This window comes from Scylla paramamosain, chromosome 41, assembly GCF_035594125.1.
Source record: "Scylla paramamosain isolate STU-SP2022 chromosome 41, ASM3559412v1, whole genome shotgun sequence".
Classification (NCBI taxonomy): domain Eukaryota; kingdom Metazoa; phylum Arthropoda; class Malacostraca; order Decapoda; family Portunidae; genus Scylla; species Scylla paramamosain.
Window position 1 is genome coordinate 10631967 of NC_087191.1, and position 20000 is coordinate 10651966.

Consider the following 20000-nt stretch of genomic DNA (forward strand, 5'->3'; position numbering starts at 1 on the left):
CCATCACTTGGCTGTCAACTTAACTCACTGTCTTCCGGGTGTGTGTGTGTGTGTGTGTGTGTGTGTGTGTGTGTGTGTGTGTGTGTGTGTGTGTAAGGGAGGGTGGGTCCATGTAAGGTAAGGTGGGGGGAGAGTAGGAGGGAATTGGTTTTACTACAGGGAGAAGGGAGAGTAGGACAGAAGGGAGGAGTGGGGAAAGGAAGAGGAAGAACAGTTGCGAGGAGGGGGAGGGGGAGGAAGAGGAGGAGGAGACAGTATGACAAGCAAAAATGGAAGAAAAAAATTAACAAAAAAACATAGAAAGGAGGAACAGAAACAATAAAAGCTACTGCTGCTGCTAATAACAATAGTAATAATAATAATAATAATAATAATAATAATAATAATAATAATAATAATAATAATAATAAACAATAAGACAATAATCCCTTCCATTCCATTATTAAAGACATAAACCCCAAAACATCACCCTGTTGCAGAGACGCGTAATCACTCAAGATCAAGATTAAGACCATCCTTTTTTTTTTTTTTTTTTTTTTTTTTTACAGGAGTACTATTGGACTTCAAATGCCACGTGGACGCTCAGTGTAGTCTCCGAGTGCCTCACTCTGCCTGCATCCAAGGGTACTGCAGATGTGGCGATGGCTTTGTGCCCTACAGGAGGAACAACTGTCTGAAAGGTGAGTGTGGTGGTGGTGGTGGTGGTAGTTTTTTTTTGTTTTGTTTTTTAAGTAAGAGGGTCACTGCAAGAGAGGAAAAAATAATAATATATATAAAAAAGGCCCACTTGAGTACCAGTTCCCAAAGTGAAGTCAAAGACAATCATCTAATACTGAAGGATAAGTGTCTTGAAGGAAAGAGGAAATACAGAAGCAGGCGGGGAGTTCCAGAGTTTACCAGAGGAATAGATGAATGACTGAGAATACTAGTTAACTCTTGCATTAGAGAGATGGCCAGCAAGATCGCGGGAGGAGGGGAGGCATGCAGTTAGCAAGATCAGAAGAGCAGTTAGCATGACAATCAGTGGTAGAAGATAGCAAGAGATGCAACACTGAGGCGATTGAGAGGCTGAAGACAGTCAGAGGAGAAGAGTTGATAAGACGAAATGCTACTGATCCCACCGTGTCTAAAAGAGCGGTATGAGTGGAACTCCCCATACAAGTGAAGCATACTCCATACATGGATGGCTAAAGCCCCTGTACAAAGTTAGCAGCTCGGGGGGGTGAGAAAAACTAGCGGAGACGACTCAGAAAATATAACTTCATTGAAGATGTTTAAGCTAGAGACGAGATGTGAAGTTTCCAGTTTAGATTATTAGTTGTTGTTGCTGTTCATGTGTTAATAGTAGTAGTAGTAGTAGTAGTAGTAGTAGTAGTAGTAGTAGTAGTAGTAGTAGTAGTAGTAGTAGTAGTAGCAGTAGTTTGCTGGGAAATCTGTAAATTATTTGTTTAATAAGAGAGAGAGAGAGAGAGAGAGAGAGAGAGAGAGAGAGAGAGAGAGAGAGAGAGAGAGAGAGAGAGAGAGAGAGAGAGAGAGAGAGAGAGAGTCTGCATTGTTTGGGTATGGAAATGATTCAGCTTCTGTTGAATATTAAAGGGAGGAGGAGGTGGAAGAACGGAGGGAGAGAGAGAGAGAGAGAGAGAGAGAGAGAGAGAGAGAGAGAGAGAGAGAGAGAGAGAGAGAGAGAGAGAGAGAGAGAGAGAGAGAGAAACTTTATTTGTCTAACCTCAATAATCTCTAATCGTACATTTTCTTTCGCAAACAAGAATACATAAATAAATAAATAAACGAAAAATGAATGAATGAATGAAAGAATAAAAAAACGAAAACAAAACACACAAATAAGCGAAACAAAATAAAACGTAATAACAGAAAAATAGGAATAACTTGAAAAAAACGGGAAATTAAAAAAAAGAAAAAAAAAAAAAAACAGCTGCAGAGAAGATAAAGGATGGAATAACAGATGGAGGAGGAAGAGGAAGAGGAGGAGGAGGAGGAGGGAAGGGTGTATGACCTGTTGTGTTTGCTCTAACCCTCCCTGCGTGACTCAGCCTTGCCCAAACCTCTTAACAGGAAGACCCGCTGTGGGAAAGGGACTCGATTCCTTTACAGAGGATTAAAACGCATTCAAAGTCATTTTCAAGTTATTTTCACACACGATAGAACGTTGAAGACTTCTACGTATTTATCTTCGCTATTATATTAGTTTAGTGATTAATTATATGTGTTTACTTTACTTTTTATTTATTTTTATCATTTTTTTTCATTTCGCACTCTGAAAAACGTGATCTTGTTAACTCGAAAATATATTGAAGGGTATTTTTTTACTGTTTGGTTTAGTCTTAAGTCTGCCAGATGGAGAGAGAGAGAGAGAGAGAGAGAGAGAGAGAGAGAGAGAGAGAGAGAGAGAGAGAGAGAGAGAGAGAGAGAGAGAGAGAGAGAGAGAGAGAGAGAGAGAGAGACTTAACAGGACAAGACAGCAAACGAAGAAAGAAAAATATAAAAGAGAAAAGGAAAATAGAAAATAAATTAATGAAAGAAGGAAAAATAAGACACGAAGAAAAACAAAAGATGAGAGAGAGAGAGAGAGAGAGAGAGAGAGAGAGAGAGAGAGAGAGAGAGAGAGAGAGAGAGGGCACCACTAATATATTCACTACTGACACTGCCTGTACTGTTATGTAAATATAGAGAATTGGAATGCTTTCGTGCCCTCTTCTCGTCTCAGCTACAGTAAAGGGGCATGAGGCGGAGGGATTACAAAGCTTACCAACTTCTCTACCTCCTAACAATTAATAAAGATGACTAGCACATCAACACCTTTATAGAGCACCGGATCCTCTGTAGTGCAGTTAAATAAAGTGTTGTATTCTCTATAAAAGCAAATACTCGCTATACAAATTACTAAAAGCATTTAATTTTCTACACATAAAATTAAAGGTTTTATAAAGGTTTTTATATTCTCTCTCTCTCTCTCTCTCTCTCTCTCTCTCTCTTTATTGTTTCTTTTGATTTCCTCTTATTCCCTATTTTCTTTTTTGTTACTTTTATTTATCATTATTGCTTTTCCTGTTTTCTTTTCACTTCTTTATTTTTTCTTGTTCTATCTTTGATTTTTATTTTTTCTTACTCTTGTTTTTTTTCCTTTATTTCTTGTCCTCTCTTCTCTTTTATTTTCTTATTTTCCTTGTTCTTTCTTTACTATTTATTTTCACTCTTTATTCCTCGTATTTACTCTTCCTTGTTTTTTTACTTTATTTTTTTCCTTCTCTTTTACTCTCTTCCTTCCCTCCTCTTTATTCTCTTTACTGTCTATTGCTCATCTTTATCTTCTTTTGTTTTCTTTATTTCTCATCCTTTCTTCCTTGTTTTTCTTAATCTTCCTTACTACATCTTTAATCTCTCCTCCTCTCCTTTACTTTTTTCTTTATCATCCCTCTTCTCTTTCACTCTTCCTCTTCTTCCTTAATTATCCACTTCTCTTCCTTTCTCTTACTTTAATCTCCCTTACTCTTATCTTTTCTTGCTCTCCCTCTCAATTCTCTCTTTGCCTTCCATGTTATCCTTCACTCTCTCCTACTCTTCTTTAATCTCCCTTATTTCCTCTTACTCTCCCTTATCTTTCCCTCTTCATTACTCTTTCTTATTCTCTTCCATTCTCCTTTTCACTCCCTTGTCCCTTTCACTCTTATTATATTCCACTCTCTCTTGTCCTTCATCTTTCTCTCTCTCTCCCTCTCTCTCTCTCTCTCTACTGTGCTTTTCTTTATCCTCTTATACTCTTATTCTTCCTCTCAGCCTCCCACTCCCTCTCTCTCACACCTCTTCTCAACCAACAGCTGCCAAGGTGGGTGCCATTTGCCGCAAACATGAGCAGTGCCGCGAGGGGACGCCTGGCACCTTCTGTAACTTCACAGTGCCAAGGGTGATGGGCAGGTGTGCATGCTCCGGCCACCTGCCCAGGAATGGTGACACCTGTGGACACCTGCGCTATGGTGAGATGCTCATTGTTTTCTCTCTCTGTTATTTATTTACGTTTTTTTTTCAAACAAGATATTTCTTTTTCTTTACTTTTATTCTGTTTTGTACACCTGCATTATGGTAAGTGGTTTCCACTCTCTCTCTCTCTCTTATTCCTTTCTTTACTCTTTCTATGCACCTGCTATACAGTAAGTGTTTTCTCTCTATCTCTCTCTCTTATTCCTCTCCACACACCTGCAATATGGTAATTCATTAACTTCCTTTTACTCATCCACCTGTACTACACACCTGGACTAGTCAAGCTTTGGTAAGTGCTTCACATATACAAAATTACTAAAGATCTTGTAACTTTACTATCAAGCACCGAAAAAAGTAAAGATGTAATATGCTAAGTACTTTTCACAAACCACTAGTAAAGTACCTGTTGTAATTACTGATACATTAATTACCTGGTTATCTGTATTCTTGTTTCTTGCTCCTAGTATTTTGTTTGTTTGTTATATTTACTCTGTTCATGATTCTTATTACTATCATCACCATTCTTACATCATTGCTACCACCACCATCACCATTCTACCCTACCTCAATGTCTAATCTTTATATTTTCATTCTATACTTCTTATTTTCTCTTTTTTTTCCTACCTAATTCTTTCCACTTTAATTCTATCTATCCTCTTTCTCATTTCTTTCCATATTCATCATATGTTTCCTTCTTTCTTCCCTGATTCCTTCCATTTTCATTTTAAGCCTTTCTTTTTTTCCCCCTCACTCTTTTCCTTTCCATGTATTTCTTTTATTCCCTTATTTCTTTCAATCCTCACTCTCTTTTTCAACCTACCATTCCTCCAACACCCTAATCTCACTCTACACACTATTCCCTCACCACAATTTCATCCTGCACTCTAATCTTTCACCCTACCAATCACTGCACCCTAATCTTTCACCCTACCAGCCACCCAATACTGTAACCTCACCCTACACAGCCCTAGGCACACCCTGCGGAACAACAGCCCAGTGCTCGAGGGACGTGCCAGGCTCCATATGTGTCATACAGGCGCAGCTTCCCCCGGGCACCCCAGAGCACGCCCCCGTCAGGATCTCAGCCATCCCCGGGGTAGCGCCACGGCCCCGGGGAGTGCCCCTGGCTGTGTGTGCCTGCCTCCCCGGCCACCTGGAGGCTGAGAACGGCACCAGGTGTATCCCTATCTCGAAAGGTATTGTGTTGTGGGTGTTTGGGTGGGTTTGTTTGGGTCTGTGTGTTTGTTTTTATTTATCATTATTATTTTTTTTATTAATTTAATTTGATTTATTTGTTTATTTATTTATTTTCTGTGTGTGTGTGTGTGGATAGCATCTTAAATTTTCTCTCTCTCTCTCTCTCTCTCTCTCTCTCTCTCATATCCTTTGCCATTTCTCTCTCTCTTCCTTTTCCTCTTATTCTCTTCCCTTACCTATAGTCTCCCTCTCCCTCTCATCCCTCCAGTGCCTCTCTCTTCCCTCTCTATTCCTACACTCAACTTCTTCACATAACTCCATTTTCACTAACCAGACATGTATAATATTTTGTATTTATAATTCTTTTAGGAATACAAATCATTGTTATTATCCCTAGTACAACATACTGTTAATCCTACTACTAATACCCTACAATAACTACTACTACTACTACTACTACTACTACTACTACTACTACTACTACTACTACTACTACCACACACATCCTATCACCCTACACAACTCTGCCCCAAACAGGTGTGGGCGTCACTCCTGTCTCCCTGGGTCAGCACTGCGAGACCTCCAGCCAGTGCCAGGCATCAGACCCCTTCACCCACTGCCGGGCTGGGGTGTGCCACTGCCAACACAATACCCGCTCCTGCTCTACACTCAACACTGGCTGCCATCCCAAGACTTTCCAGGTACTCATTCCACTCTTTTAGGCAGGGCAGAACCACAAGCATTTTCTCATATCAACTCCTCTCCTCCAACCGATTGTCGTCAGCCTCTATCTCATCACTGCAATGTCCAATAACACCATAATTTCTTCACTCCTTTCTTCTCTACTAATTTTCTTTCCTTCCTTCTTCCACAGACAACTCTTCTTCCTTCCCTTCCCCATAAAAAGCCTACAACTCCTTCTCCTTCCTCTTCTCCCACAGACAACATTCCTTCCTTCTCTTTCCCATAAAAATATCAATAATTCTTTCTCCTTTCCTTATAGTAAAAAGATCCTTTCTTCATTCCTTCTTTCCCCTCTTCTCCCATGACTACTCTTCTTCCTTTCCTTCCCTATAAAGCCCCAATAACTTTCACTCCTTCCTCTTCTCCACTCAGCAAGTATCCCTCCTTTCTTTCCTCACAAAACCCACAATAACTTCGCTTCTCTTCTGCAGTGCATTTCCTCCGGGCGTTGCATCAGCTGGTACTTCCTGTGTGATGGGGAGAGGCACTGCGAGGACGGTTCAGACGAGGCCACTTGCATCCCTCACAGGTGCCCCCGCCTGGCTCACACCTGCAGGGACGGCACCTGTGTCTCCCGTGCCAGGCTGTGTGATGGCAAGGTTGACTGTCCAGATGGGTCTGATGAGGTCAGATGCAGTGGAGGTGAGTGGGTGGTGAGTTAGTGTGTGTATGTGGTGGTGGTGTTTCAATCCCCTTCAGAATACCCTAATCCCCTTTCCGAATGCCCTAATCCCCTTCAGAACACCCTAATCCTATCTGAACATCCTAATCTTATCTTAATCCTTTTCAGAATCTCCTAATCCCCTTCAGAATACCCTAATCTCCCTTCAGAATGCCCTAATCCCATTGAGAATATTTTAATCCCATCTTAACAGCACTTGATCCCCCTTCAGAGTGCCCTGCATCAACATTCCGGTGCCAGGGGGGACGGTGCCTGCCTGGGTTTGTGTTCTGCAACGCCATGCCCTTCCTGCAGTGATGGCAGCGATGAGGATGAGGCAGCCTGTGTGCAGGGCTCCATCACAGCCCCCTACTGCCCCTTCAGGTGGGTGTACTGGTAGTGCTGGTAGTGGTGGTGATGGTGGTGGTGGTGATGGTGTGTGGTTGTATGTTATAGTGTAATGATAATGATGGTGTTAGTAGTGGTGATGGTAGTGGTGTTGAGGTAATTTCTTTATATGTCTTTCCTATGATTTACTTATATATATTCACTATTCATTTATTCGTTTCTCCACATAACTCACACTCAGGTCTATTTACTTATTCACTTCATTCCCACGTCTACACTTTTATTTATCCATTCATTTACATTCACAATTCCAGGTAAGGTTTCCCAGGCAGCCCTTTGTTGTTTAATGAGCCACACACTGGTGACAAAGCCCTGCTCATGACCCAGTGCACATTACAAAGGCCTGTCTGTCTACACAATTAGCTCACATGCCTGTAATGAACCACACTATTCAAATGTGTAGCCATGAATTTTAAATGTTTGACCTTGACACACACACACACACACACACAGACCTAATGGTAGCACTTAATTTGAGAGATCTATCATATGAAGACAGTCTAAGCTGCAGCTTCCAACCTTAGAAATTAAAAGGAAGACCAACATAGTAGATATAGATGAGATTATACTATCAAATGGCACCTTTTCTGTATGTTACCAGTGAGTGAATACAAGGTAAATACAACTTGGTAGAAATAAATAAACAAAAACCTAATTCAACCATCTCCTAACATCACCTGACTTAACGAGCACCCCCCAACAGTTCACTTTTCCTCCCCCTGCCAGGTGTCGCAATGGTAGGTGTCGGTCCACTGCTATTCTGTGCTCCGGGAAGGATGGCTGTGGTGACAACTCTGATGAGGAGCAGTGTACAGTATGCAGTAAGTGTGCCAAGCTAACCTCACCTTTCTTAACCTAACCTTATCTTACCTTCCTTCCTTGTTTTTTTTATAATTTTTTTTCTCTTCCTTATTTTTTTCCTTCTTTTGTATTAGTTTTTCTTCCTTCCTTCTTTCCTTTTATTAACTTTTCCTTCCTTCCTTTCTAATCTTACCTACTAACCTACCATTGCTACTAACCTATTAACTGAAGCAATTCTCCTCCTCTAACTGACTCTTCAGCCTCTCTCTTTCCCCCCTGATCAATTTCTCTGCTTTAACTAACTTTCTTCAGCCTCTCTCTCATCACCACAGTCTTGCATCTCTTGCTGTCTTCAATCTCTACTTTCATGCTAATTGCTCTTCTGATCTTGCTAACTGTATGCCTACCCTTCTTTCTAGGCCTCACTGCACAAGACTTTCTACTTCCTTTCACCTTATTCTGTCCACCTTCCTAATGCAAGACTTAACCAGTACTGTCAATCTCTTATCCCTTTCTCTGGTAAACTCTGGAACTCCCTGCTTGCTTCTATATTTCCTCCTTTCTATGACTTGAAATCTTATAAGGAGGAGGTTTCAAGGCACTTTTCATAATTTTGGATAATCCTTTTTTCTATACTCTTTGGGGCCTGGCATCTCTCTCTCTCTCTCTCTCTCTCTCTCTCTCTCTCTCTCTCTCTCTCTCTCTCTCTCTCTCTCTCTCTCTCTCTCTCCCTTTTTGCTATCTTCTATTACGTTAAAAAGTGTTCGACTAACCTTACCTTACCAACCTAACCTAACCTTACTTAATATAAATATCTAATCCTCTGTGTGTGTGTGTGTGTGTGTGTGTGTGTGTGTGTGTGTGTGTGTGTGTGTGTGTGTGTGTGTGTGTGTGTGTGTGTGTGTGTGTGTGTGTGCTAACAAGGAGATAATTAAGTTTAGAAGCAATTTATATATTTCAAGAGTCTCCCCTTTTGTTATTACTATGCAAAGAGGAAGGAGGGAGGGAGGGAGGGAGGGAGGGAGGGAGGGAGGGAGGGAGGGAGGGAGGAAGGGAGGAAGAACAAGGAAGACATGCATGGTGGAAGGAAACAAATAACAAGAATTAGCTGAGTAAACAAGAGAGGGAGGAAGGAAAGGAGGGAGAGAAGAGAGGGAAAGAAGAGAAGAGGGAGAGAAAGGAATGCTAGGAGGAAAGAGAGGAAATGAGAGGAGAGGAATGAAGAAATAAGTATGAATGGAATGAAATGTGGAAGGAAAGGAAGGAATGAATGTGAAAAGAAAGGAATGATAAACAGAAAGAGGAAAGAAACAAAGAAAGAAGGAAGAAGGGGAGATGAAAAAGGAAAAAAAAAGAGAGGAAGAAAAAAGGATATAAAAGGAAAACAATGAATAAATGAATGAATGAAAGGGAGAAAAGACAGACAGACAGAGACAGACAGACAGACAGAGAGATATGTAGTAGATAGATCAGGGACAGGAAAAGCAGAAAGAAAAGAAAAGTGCTAAAACAATGAATAAAAAGGAAGAAAAGGAAGGAAGGAAGGCACAAATAAACAAATGAATAAATAAAACCAGAGAGGAAGGGAAAGAAGAAAAATTAATAAAAAGGAAGGAAGGAAGGAAGGAAGGAAGGAAGGAAGGAAGGAAAGACAGAAGGAAGAAAGGAAGAAAGAAGGGAAGGTAGGGGAAGGAAGGAAGGAAGGAAGAAAAACTAATGCAAAAGGAGGAAGAAAAGAATGAAGAAAAAATCAATAAAAGAAGGAAGGAAGGAAGGAAGGAAGGAAGGAAGGAGAGGGAAGGGAAGGAATAATCATACAGGAGGTAATTAAAAAGGGAGGTAAACTGAAAATTTACTTTCACATACACCTCATAATTAAAAAGCTATCTTAAGGTGACTCTCTCTCTCTCTCTCTCTCTCTCTCTCTCTCTCTCTCTCTCTCTCTCTCTCTCTCTCTCTCTCTATCTATCTCTCTCTCTCTCTCTCTCTCTCTCTCTCTCTCATATGTCTGTCTTTTTGTATATATAATTTTCCTTCATTTTCCTTTATTTTTCTTACATTTTTTTTGTATTATTTTTATTTTACTTTTTTTTTTTTATTCTCTATCATTGTCCTACCAGTTTTGCTCTCTCCCTCTCCCTCTCTCTCTTTTCTCTCTCTCCCCAAACCCTATACAAAACTAATTCCACAATTTACCACAGCTCTCTGATGCTCCTTTTCACCTTCCCGTCACTCTCCAGTCCCCTGACACACAATTGAAGGAATTTACATGAAGCACATTGGAAACACTTGGACTATACTCTGAAATATTTCCATGCCACACCTCCATTACTTTCAAAAGGCTCTAGTTGAAGTTACAAGAGTTTTGCAGGTGTTTTTTATGGTTCTAGTGATAGATTAACAAGATTTCTACATCATTAACAGGATAAACGCTCTTGAGAATCTGGCTAGGCATCTCTGTGGCATTTGAAAACAGTCACAGGAAAAGAGCAAAGTGTTTTAAGGGTGTTTTCATGGTTCTAGTGACAGATTAACAAGATTTCTACATTATTAATAGAAGAAACGTTCTTGAGAACCTGCCTAGGCACCTCTGTGGTCTTTGAAAGCAGTCACAGTGAGAAAGCAAAGTTTTTAAGGATGTTTTCATGTTTCTACTGACAGTTGAACAAGATTTCTACATAATTAACAGGAAAAATGCTCTTGAGAACTTGGCTAAGCATCTCTGTGACCTTTGAAAATAGGCATAGTGAGAGGGCAGAGTTTCTCAATAGAGGCTTTAAAGTAACCTCTGACCTCGTTTTCTCTTTCACAGGTTGTGCCCGCTCCCCCTCCTGAGACCAGAGATAAGGGAGAAGATGGCTGGATAAATATATTGCCCACTTATCTTTTTCATCTCTACTCCTCCTCTTACTCTTTCTGTTTCTCCTGTTTCTTCTTATTATTCACCTACTACTTCTCCTTTCCCTCTAGTTCATTCTGCTTCTCTTATTCTTTCTATTTCTCTTTATTCTTTTAATTTTATGCCTTCTGTTCATATTCCTTCTCTTCCTCCTCTTACTCTTCCTATGTATTTCTTCTGTTTCTTCTTATTTTATTCCTCCTCCTCATCCTCCTCCTTATCCTCTTGTCCTATTCTATGTCTATTATTCCAAGATAAACAAATGGATGTAAATAAGATAAGTAGATAAATAGGTGACTTTGTAAATAAGTTAAATCTTTAGTCTATTTAAGAAGAAAGTTATTATTGTTATTATTGTTGTCATAATTTATTTACTATTAGATTTGTCATATTACAAAATTATACTTTTACTAAAATTTATTTGTCTTCCATCTAGGTAATTTTTTAAACTGCATTCCACGTCTTAAGTGATTTTATATCTTATTACACTTACAGTTACACACACACACACACACACACACACACACACACACACACACACACATACACACTAAAAAGACAGATAAAGGAAAATAAAAGAAATAAATAGAAATAAGAATAAAACAGGTAAATGTACAATATTGAAAAAGTAAAAAAAAAAAAAAAAAAATGAAAAAATAAAAAATAAAATAAAATATAAATAAATAAATAAATAAATAAATAAATAAATAAATAAAAATAAATAAATAAATAAAACAAGGAACAGCAAGGTTAACATGTAGTTACAACTTAGTAGTAGTAGTAGTAGTAGTAGTAGTAGTAGTAATACGTCACAGCTGTAGAAGCACTTGCAAAATAATAACAAAAACTATAATAATGATAATAACAATAATAATAATAATAATAATAATAATAATAATAATAATAATAATAATAATAATAATAATAATAAGACACAAGCTGACATAAATCTTGAAACATGTCAGAGAAGTTCGTACGTACGTAGATACATACATATGTTTTTATGGGCATTGATTACACAGGCTGAGAATCCTTATCTGGAAAGAGTGAAATCTGGAAAACACTCACTTATCTGTCTACTAACATTGCAAGAGAAAAAAAAATTAAATGTTTGTTAATTGAGAGTAAATGAAAGCTTGAAAATATACCACAGAATATTCTGGTAAGGTTAAATGTCAATGTAATTTTCAATATTACAGTTATAATGAATTTTTCTCTTGCTTTTTTTTTTTTGTGTGTGTGTGTGAAGGAAATCAAAAGCACAAACAATAATAATAATAATAATAATAATAATAATAATAATAATAATAATAATAATAATAATAATAATAATAATAAAATAAAATACATAAATAAACCTGCAAATGCATAACTGATTTCAAAATGTAACTCATAATGTCAAAATTTAAAAATACCAAAATATTGAAAATTAACAGTTTAGAACAGCATCCAGATTCTGAAGTTTTACAATAGCCTCCAGATTCTAAAGATTCACAGGTCTTTAAAAATAATCTCCAGATTCTGAAGGTTGATGAATTTCTGATAACACCCAGATTCTGAAAATTTCCAGGTACAGAATTCTCAACCTCTATTATATATATATTCCTTCCTGTTGAAAGCTGCAGGTAGTTATTAGTGAGTGTTTCTTAGTTATTAGTGGTGCTCACTGACTCATATGGAGCTGGTAATATTTGTAAGACTTATGGTGCTATGGTTGTGTGTGTGTGTGTGTGTGTGTGTGTGTGTGTGTGTGTGTGTGTGTGTGTGTGTGTGTGTGTGTGTGTGTGTGTGTGTGTGTGTGTGTGTGTGTGAAGTGTTGCAGTGAACCAGTATGATGTACCTACGTAAAGTAAAAAATTACATTATCACCTGGTTTGTTTTATTCTTGTCCATGCTGTGAAACACTTTGTTCTCACGCTAGGATTATTATGAAGGCTAATGAGATGATTTGTCAGTTCTCGCAGGTGTTTCTTCCCACTGACTGCGCAGAATTGTAAAACAGTATAATATTAGAAGGTTGATCTCTTAAGTCAAAATATTTTTACTCCAATAGATTTCACAGTCTTTTGAGTTATCATGAATGTTTCTTTACAAATTATTTTTATTGAAGCTGAAATAAATACATACTGAAATATTATGCTTAAACCACACCCAGAACCCACTGAAGTAATATCCTAAACCTGAAATGCAAGGTCCCCTCATCACCCAACACTCTCCCTACACCAATCAAGAGCATTATCAAATTAAATAAAAACTAACCTACCAAACTTCTTAAATGGGGAGATTCACCCCTTAAACTCTCCTTCAATGCGTAAAATTCAATACAGTTATCTCTAAACTTGCAAACCCAATTCAATAAATAATTTCCATTATGAACTATACTTCACTCCCCTCATCACACTCCCCTCCTTTACTCCCTCCCACTGTTTCCGGCCCTCATCTCATGCCGGCTTAACTTTTACCTCACAAACAGCATCTAGTATCACCTTCTGTCCTTCTCTGTCCTCATCTCACCCCCACAATGCTGGCTTTCATGTCATTGTATCTGCCACCACAACACAATACAACACAACATAACACAACAGAACACAATATGACTGCCTTCCCCACTGACTTATTAACAACTGCTACTATGAAATCTTAAGACACAGCAGATGTATTTATTTCCAGTGTCTTAACAGGTATGATGGATATAATCTTAGCCTGTGAATTTTGAGACCAACTATTTATTTCTGGTAAAAAATGTATTTTTTCTTTTAATTCATGATCTACACAATGAAGGGAATGAATCTAAACCTAAGCTAACCAAACCTAACCTTCAGATAAACATGCTAGGTAGTTTTATTTTGATATTATTTAGCTATTATTCAAACGTATGCAGTGTTATTCTTCACCCGATGGATTATTTTGCATATAATTATGAAAAAAATAAAACATGTGGGTTCTGCAGAGAGCTTTGGCAGAGTGGCACCTGATGAACAACAAACACAAGTAACAAACATTCAAATAAGCGTGATAATTTAATTTCACTGTTAATCCTTCCATTACGTAGATCATGAACGAGCATCATATACTGGTCCAGATATAGTAAAAGTCTCAAAAATCAGGTTATTGCTATAATCTCCCTTTTCCTCTTCAGCACTAATGCACGGTGACCCACAACTGCCTCGCCCTTAGCCACACCCACAGCTGTCAGTGTCTGGGGGTACAATAACGCATATAAGTGAAAAAAATAAATAAATAAGATACCTTGGTCCTGCATAGCGCTTAGGCGGAGTGGCACCAGATGGAAAACAGCAACACACTACCATTACTCTCCATATAAACTCGGCTTTCTCACTTCGTCAGTTTCCTCATATATAACCTTCGCTATCAATTTCTATACTTCATTTTCTTCATCACACTCACCTCCATGACTTCCCATGTCTACTACTGGTCCTCGTGTAGCCGTGGCGCCCCAGGAAGAGATAAATAGGAGAAAATGTCTGTCACACACTCCACATACAATGCGAGCGCGTGGTTCTTGTTTACAGCCGCGCCATGTACAGCCACCCGTGCTGCGCCATTTGGAGGATCACGTGACGCAACTTCTTGATCTAAATTGACCTTGCTAACCTACTACATTATTATTTACCAGGCATATCTAATCTATTTATTCTACTGAAACTATTCATACTTAAACACAGAATAATCTTGCAAAGAGAGAGAGAGAGAGAGAGAGAGAGAGAGAGAGAGAGAGAGAGAGAGAGAGAGAGAGATCCGCTCCATCCTAAACTGAATCCAACAAAACAAACTCTTGCCAAATAAAACTATAATGAAATACCGCCAGAGTAAATACAGCAATTAAAACTAACAAGCATGCAGTAAATATCTGTATGAAATAACGCGCCACACACAATTCAGACTTTTATTTTATATGTAGGCTTTGGAGTTCAAAATATATTCACGAGCAACCTTCTATACCAATATGTTTGTTTGTTTTGATTACATCTGACATTTTAGGAGCAAATAGTCACATATAAACATTATGGTTCGTATACACACACACACACACACACACACACACACACACACACACACACACACACACACACACACACATACACACGCACTCACACACACACGACTCACCAACTTTGGAAAAATGAGGAGGATGTAATAAATGAAGAAAAATGTGCAAGAGAGAGAGAGAGAGAGAGAGAGAGAGAGAGAGAGAGAGAGAGAGAGAGAGAGAGAGAGAGAGAGAGAGAGAGAGAGAGAGAGAGAGAGAATCATTCTCCACAAAGAAAAAAAAATCTAGCATAAAAGTAAATGAAACATTACAAAACACTCACATAGAAGAAGAAGAAGAAGAAGAAGAAGAAGAAGAAGGAGGAGGAGGAGGAGGAGGAGGAGAAAGAAATAAAGAAAAATAGAAAAACACACACTACCACACCAACAAACAAACACTCACACACAAACAGGACCAAAGGAGACTTACGAACACCACACACAAGGAACTGAACCCCCTGTGAAGTGACCTGAATGCAAGCAACACCACAGAAGATGCTGCTACCACAGTCTTGGATGCTTTCGCTGTTATCACTGTCCGGGAGGGTGGTGCTCTCATGACTGATCCACAATAGTCACATTTTGTTGCTAGTTTCCGCAATTCAGCGTCCGTGGGGTACATATGGTTGCATTTGTCATACTTGCAGCAAAATTCACACACCTCATTGTTGATTCCGAAGCCACGCAGTCTGCAGCTCATGTGACAAGTGTCGGTGCATTCTCGTCTCAGTACCGTCAAAACACCGTTCACCTCCGTCCTCTCCACCTGAAAGAGAATGATGTTGAGCATATATAAGTGAGATATAAATGAGAGATGAATATAAGAGCTAAATAGGTACTTATTTCAACGCTAAACATAGAAGATGTGGTAACGTAACTATAACAGAAAACATGATAGAGTAATGAGGGGTAACTTTAGCATTTTAAAACGTACACACCAGGCCCGTATTCAGAAAGGCTTTACTCTCACCAAAACTGTTTTCCAAGGCCACAGAGATGACTGTCCGTGCTCTCAAGAATGTTTCTCCTGTTAATAATGTACAAATCTCGTTAATCTGTCACCAGAACCATAAAGACACCCTTAAAAACCTATGTAGCTTTAACTAAAACCTCTTGAAAATAATGGAGGTGCTGCGCGGATGCGTGTCACCGTGTAGTCCACAACTTCATAAGAAAATATATTAGGTTTTGGGCCTTAGGGATAAAAGTTAGGTTAGGTAAGGGAGTCAGATAAAAATTAGGGTAGGTTTGGGTGTTAGGTAAAGGTTGAGTTAAAGGGAAGGACTTCACTGAGGTGCTAGTCCCTAGAGTTAGAAACGAACTTCAAAAATTGGGATATAAGTGTCTTGAAACCTCCCTTTTGAAAGAGTTCATGTCATAGGAAGGAGGAAATACAGAAGCAGGCAAGGAGTTCCAGAGTTTAGCAGAAAAGGGGATGAACGAGTGAGAATATTGGTTAACTGTTTTGATAGAGAGAATTGCATGAAACTATTTATTGAAACTGATGATAAATGTATAGGCAACATACTTAACTCACCGCTACTCTGCCATAACACCTAAAACCTTCAAAGTTTAGCCCAAGTAAGAAAAACGGCTACCAGATTCAGTCAGTTAACGTTCTTCTCGAAACTATATTGACAATTCTTCTTCCTTTTGCTACCCACGCCTCAGAAAGCGCCTGCACCTGAGGTAAACACTAAGCAGATAGAGGAGACATGGCCAAGCGAATGTAGCTCAGGACTTACGTACGATAACCACATAACAAACAGATAACTCGGTAAATACTCACACACACAAAGGAAATGCTGGATAAATAGAAATGTAGAGATAGGAAACACTAGAAAAAAAATATATAAAAGTAGAAAACAGGAAACAATGGATAAATAAAGGTACATTGGAAGGATCGGATAAATAGAGATATAGAGACAGGAAGCATTCGATGAACAAAAATGATAGATACGAAACATTGGATAAATAGAGACAGAGAGAGACAGGAAACATTCGATAGATAGAAAGGGAGACAGGAAAGACTGAACATACAGAAATAGAGACAGGAATACAGATAATGCCTGACCTAACCTAATGTACACTACAACCACAAACAAACTGCTCACTAAACACAGCTGACGTACATTGGTGGCACACACACACACACACACACACACACACACTGACAACTAATGACCCACCCTGCAGAAGGTATCATTAGGCCCACAGGAAACAGCATAATCTTCGCTAACGTTGGAGTTCCCATGGTGACCCAAACAAGGATGATCTTTCTCGTAGTCCTTCTTGCGGAAATCCAGTTTGCACGAGTAGCAGATCAGATTCCCTCCAGGCCTCATCCTCGGGAGTGGAGCGCCGTCCATGGTTGTGTTAGCCAGGTTTGCTTCTCTTTGGCTCCTCTTGCTCTCCTGTTCAGATGACGCGTGACCCCGCCCGTGCGCCGCTGCAGGAGGGAAAGTGATGTGTGAGCGGGTGAATGTGTGTTTTTTTAAGGGAAGGTTGTGATTGTGAGGGAATATGGTGAATAAATGAATGAATGAGTAATTAGTTCATTCATTAAGTACGTACGTAAGTAAATGAATAAATAAATGGAGATAGAAAGGAGGGTAGGAGGGAAGAAAGGCTGGTCAGATGGAACAAAGAAAGGAAAGAAGAAAGTTAGGAAGAAAGGAAGGAAGGAAGGAAGGAAGGAAGGAAGGAAGGAAGGGAGGAAGGAAGGAAGGATTAATGGATAGATGGAAGCAAAGAATAGGAGGAAGAATGCATCCACTCTTCCTTCCTTCCTTCATTCATTCCTTCCATTTATCCTTCCTTCCTTCTTTCCTTCCTCTGAAAAAGAAAGAAAGGAAGGAGGGAAGAAGGGGAGGAGAGAAGGAAGAAAAAAAAATAAAAATGGCAGAAGAAAGGAAGGTGTGTGTGTGTGTGTGTGTGTGTGTGTGTGTGTGTGTGTGTGTGTGTGTATACTGCATAAAAGGGAGAGAAGAGAAGCAAAGGAGAGTGGAAAGTTAATGGAGTTTTGAAATTAATGTTAAGAAAGGGGAAGAGGAGACAGAAATGAGGAGGAGGAGGAGGAGGAGGAGGAGGAAAAGAGACTGCAGATGAGAGAGAGAAGCTAAGGAAGGACAAAGAGTATGAATAAAGGAAGGAAAACAGGCAGAATAGATAAATATGGTGATAAGAAAGAGAGTGAGAAGGAGAGACTATTCAATAAAACATGAAAATGCACGAAAAAGATAAAAAAAAAATAATAACAAGCAAAGGAGAAAAGGAAAAATGAAAAGAATAAGAAATAGTAAAACTGTAAATGCAAACAATGATAAATAAAAGGAAAGACAAAAGAATAAGAGGAACAAAAAGAGAAAAGAGAATAAAAGTATATAAAAAAAATGGAATCGTAACAGAACAGGATGTGGAAAGACGAAAGAGGAAGAAATAAAGAAAACAGGAAAAAAGCGAAGGAGGAAAAAAAAAGAGAGAGGGAGAGAAGGACGAAAAAGTGGAGGGGGACGAGAAATACATCAGAAGAGGAGGAAGGAGAAGAGAGAAAGGAACTGGAGGGAGAAGAATACATAAAAATACAAAGGAATACAAAGGACATAGCAGACAGCAACAGGAACTGGGTCTAACGAGGCTGTCTGTGTGAATATGCTACCACTACAGATTCAATGAGGATAGTAAGGTTAAAGTAAGGGGGACCGTGTAGGACAGAAGGAAAAACAGTCAGAGTGTGATAGGAAAGGTTGAAAAAGAAACAAGTTACTTAATCTAATACTATTTAAAAAAAAAGTATGTAGGAGAGAAATAGGCTGGTTGTAGGGCTGATGGGAAGTGCTTGTCTGTGTTTAAATGTTCATACCGTGTTACTGTTTTCTATCTGTGCCGAGAGAGTTCCATATGCTAACGATTTTTTTTCATTAGGTTCGTCAGATCTGAACCGCTCACCTGTTAGTTCGGTCAGTATTTTCATAGTTGTGAATGTTGACGTTAGCAAACCCTGGAAACATTTTTAAATAACTATTACATCCCCTCAAGTTGTGATTTGTTGCGCAGTCGCGGGAAAAGAATACAAAGGAAAACAAACAGCAGCAGACCTTTTGCTCCCTGCCAGACTGTTTGATGACGAAAATAAGTGTGAACAAGGAAGAAAATAAGTAAGTAGAAGGAAGAAATTTGAACAAGAAAGTCAAGTGTGAATAAGAAAGAAAAGTGTAAAAAATGAAGGAAATAAGTGTGAAGAGTAAAGAAAATCGTGAACAAGGAAGAAAATGAATATACTCGTACACAAGAGTAGGTTAGTGTAACAAGAGGTTAGGTGAGTGGGGCTTGCTTCTCGCTAACAATCGGGTGCAGGGAGTCCCCCTCAGGTATCTCTATGAATGTCCTCGTCGCATGTAACCTATTTATTTATTTATTTATTTATCTATTTATTTATTTATTTGTTTTAGGGAAGGAGATGAGATAAAATATGAAGGTCATCAGAATTAGCATTTGTGAGTCCCTTGAATATTTTACAGGCTGTTAAAGAAACTCCTCTTAAGTTTGTGTTCAGTAAGAGAGGAGAAGAAAGAGGAGACGAAATAAAAGAGTTAAGTAAAAGTAGCACAAACAAAAAAGAGGAGAGAAAGAGAGAGAAAAAAAAAATAGGCAATTTCAGAAAGAATGAAAAGGGAACAAAGGTAAAGACAAAGCAAGAAAAGATAAAATATTTGATAATTAATTGACAGATTGACTGATTGACCGCCTGACTGACTGACTGATTAAACTGGGTCGCTGCAACAGAGGTCATGTGGCGCCTTATTAAAAATAATCTAACACGAAAAGTGGCTACAACTATTTTCACAGGATCCAGCAACTCACAACACTAAAAGCTCTGAACAAGACGCTTAAAAAACCTACTACTACTACTACTACTACTACTACTACTACTACTACTACATTTTTTACTTAGTATTACGTTCAGAGGAAGGTGTGGAATAAATTTAGATGTCTCAGAAAAGTTTGTGATTGAGGAACAGAGTATCAAATAGGAATAAAAGGATTAAGACGAAAACAAAAGATGAAAAAAAAGAAAAGAAATATGGTGTTAGAAAAAATAAGTCAGGCATCTAAGAAATAAAGGAATTAAGGAAGGTAATGTTACTGTAAGCACTTGTAACACCTGCCACACTGATGAACTTCCATGTACAGGTGAGTGCATGTGAGTAACGTACTCGTAAGGGGAGTCTTGATAATGAATGA

The 20000-nt window shown here is 38.7% G+C and overlaps 2 protein-coding genes across 4 annotated transcripts in view; one reads left to right on the plus strand and one right to left on the minus strand.

Moving 5' to 3' along the window:
- LOC135092999 (very low-density lipoprotein receptor-like) overlaps positions 1–12008 on the plus strand; it is a 23135-nt gene extending 11127 nt beyond the window's left edge. The window contains exons 3-11 of one of the 2 annotated variants that reach the window (XM_063991835.1): positions 1–38; positions 549–680; positions 3837–3992; positions 4962–5192; positions 5731–5894; positions 6369–6579; positions 6831–6982; positions 7733–7827; positions 10620–12008. The exon at positions 1–38 is cut by the window's left edge and continues 245 nt beyond it. In XM_063991835.1, coding sequence (XP_063847905.1) covers positions 1–38; positions 549–680; positions 3837–3992; positions 4962–5192; positions 5731–5894; positions 6369–6579; positions 6831–6916 — 1018 coding nt within the window. In that variant the 3' untranslated portion in view covers positions 6917–6982; positions 7733–7827; positions 10620–12008. The remainder of the gene's footprint in view (positions 39–548; positions 681–3836; positions 3993–4961; positions 5193–5730; positions 5895–6368; positions 6580–6830; positions 6983–7732; positions 7828–10619) is intronic. The other variant, XM_063991836.1, reaches the window with a different exon arrangement.
- LOC135093000 (uncharacterized) overlaps positions 1–20000 on the minus strand; it is a 74181-nt gene that overhangs the window by 47476 nt on the left and 6705 nt on the right. For both annotated transcript variants that reach the window (XM_063991839.1, XM_063991838.1), the window contains exons 3-4: positions 16946–17205; positions 14115–15522 (exon numbers count right to left, since the gene is read on the minus strand). Coding sequence is in view for 1 of the 2 variants with exons in the window: in XM_063991838.1 (XP_063847908.1) it covers positions 15133–15522; positions 16946–17205 (650 nt within the window). In the remaining variant the exon portion in view is untranslated. The remainder of the gene's footprint in view (positions 1–14114; positions 15523–16945; positions 17206–20000) is intronic.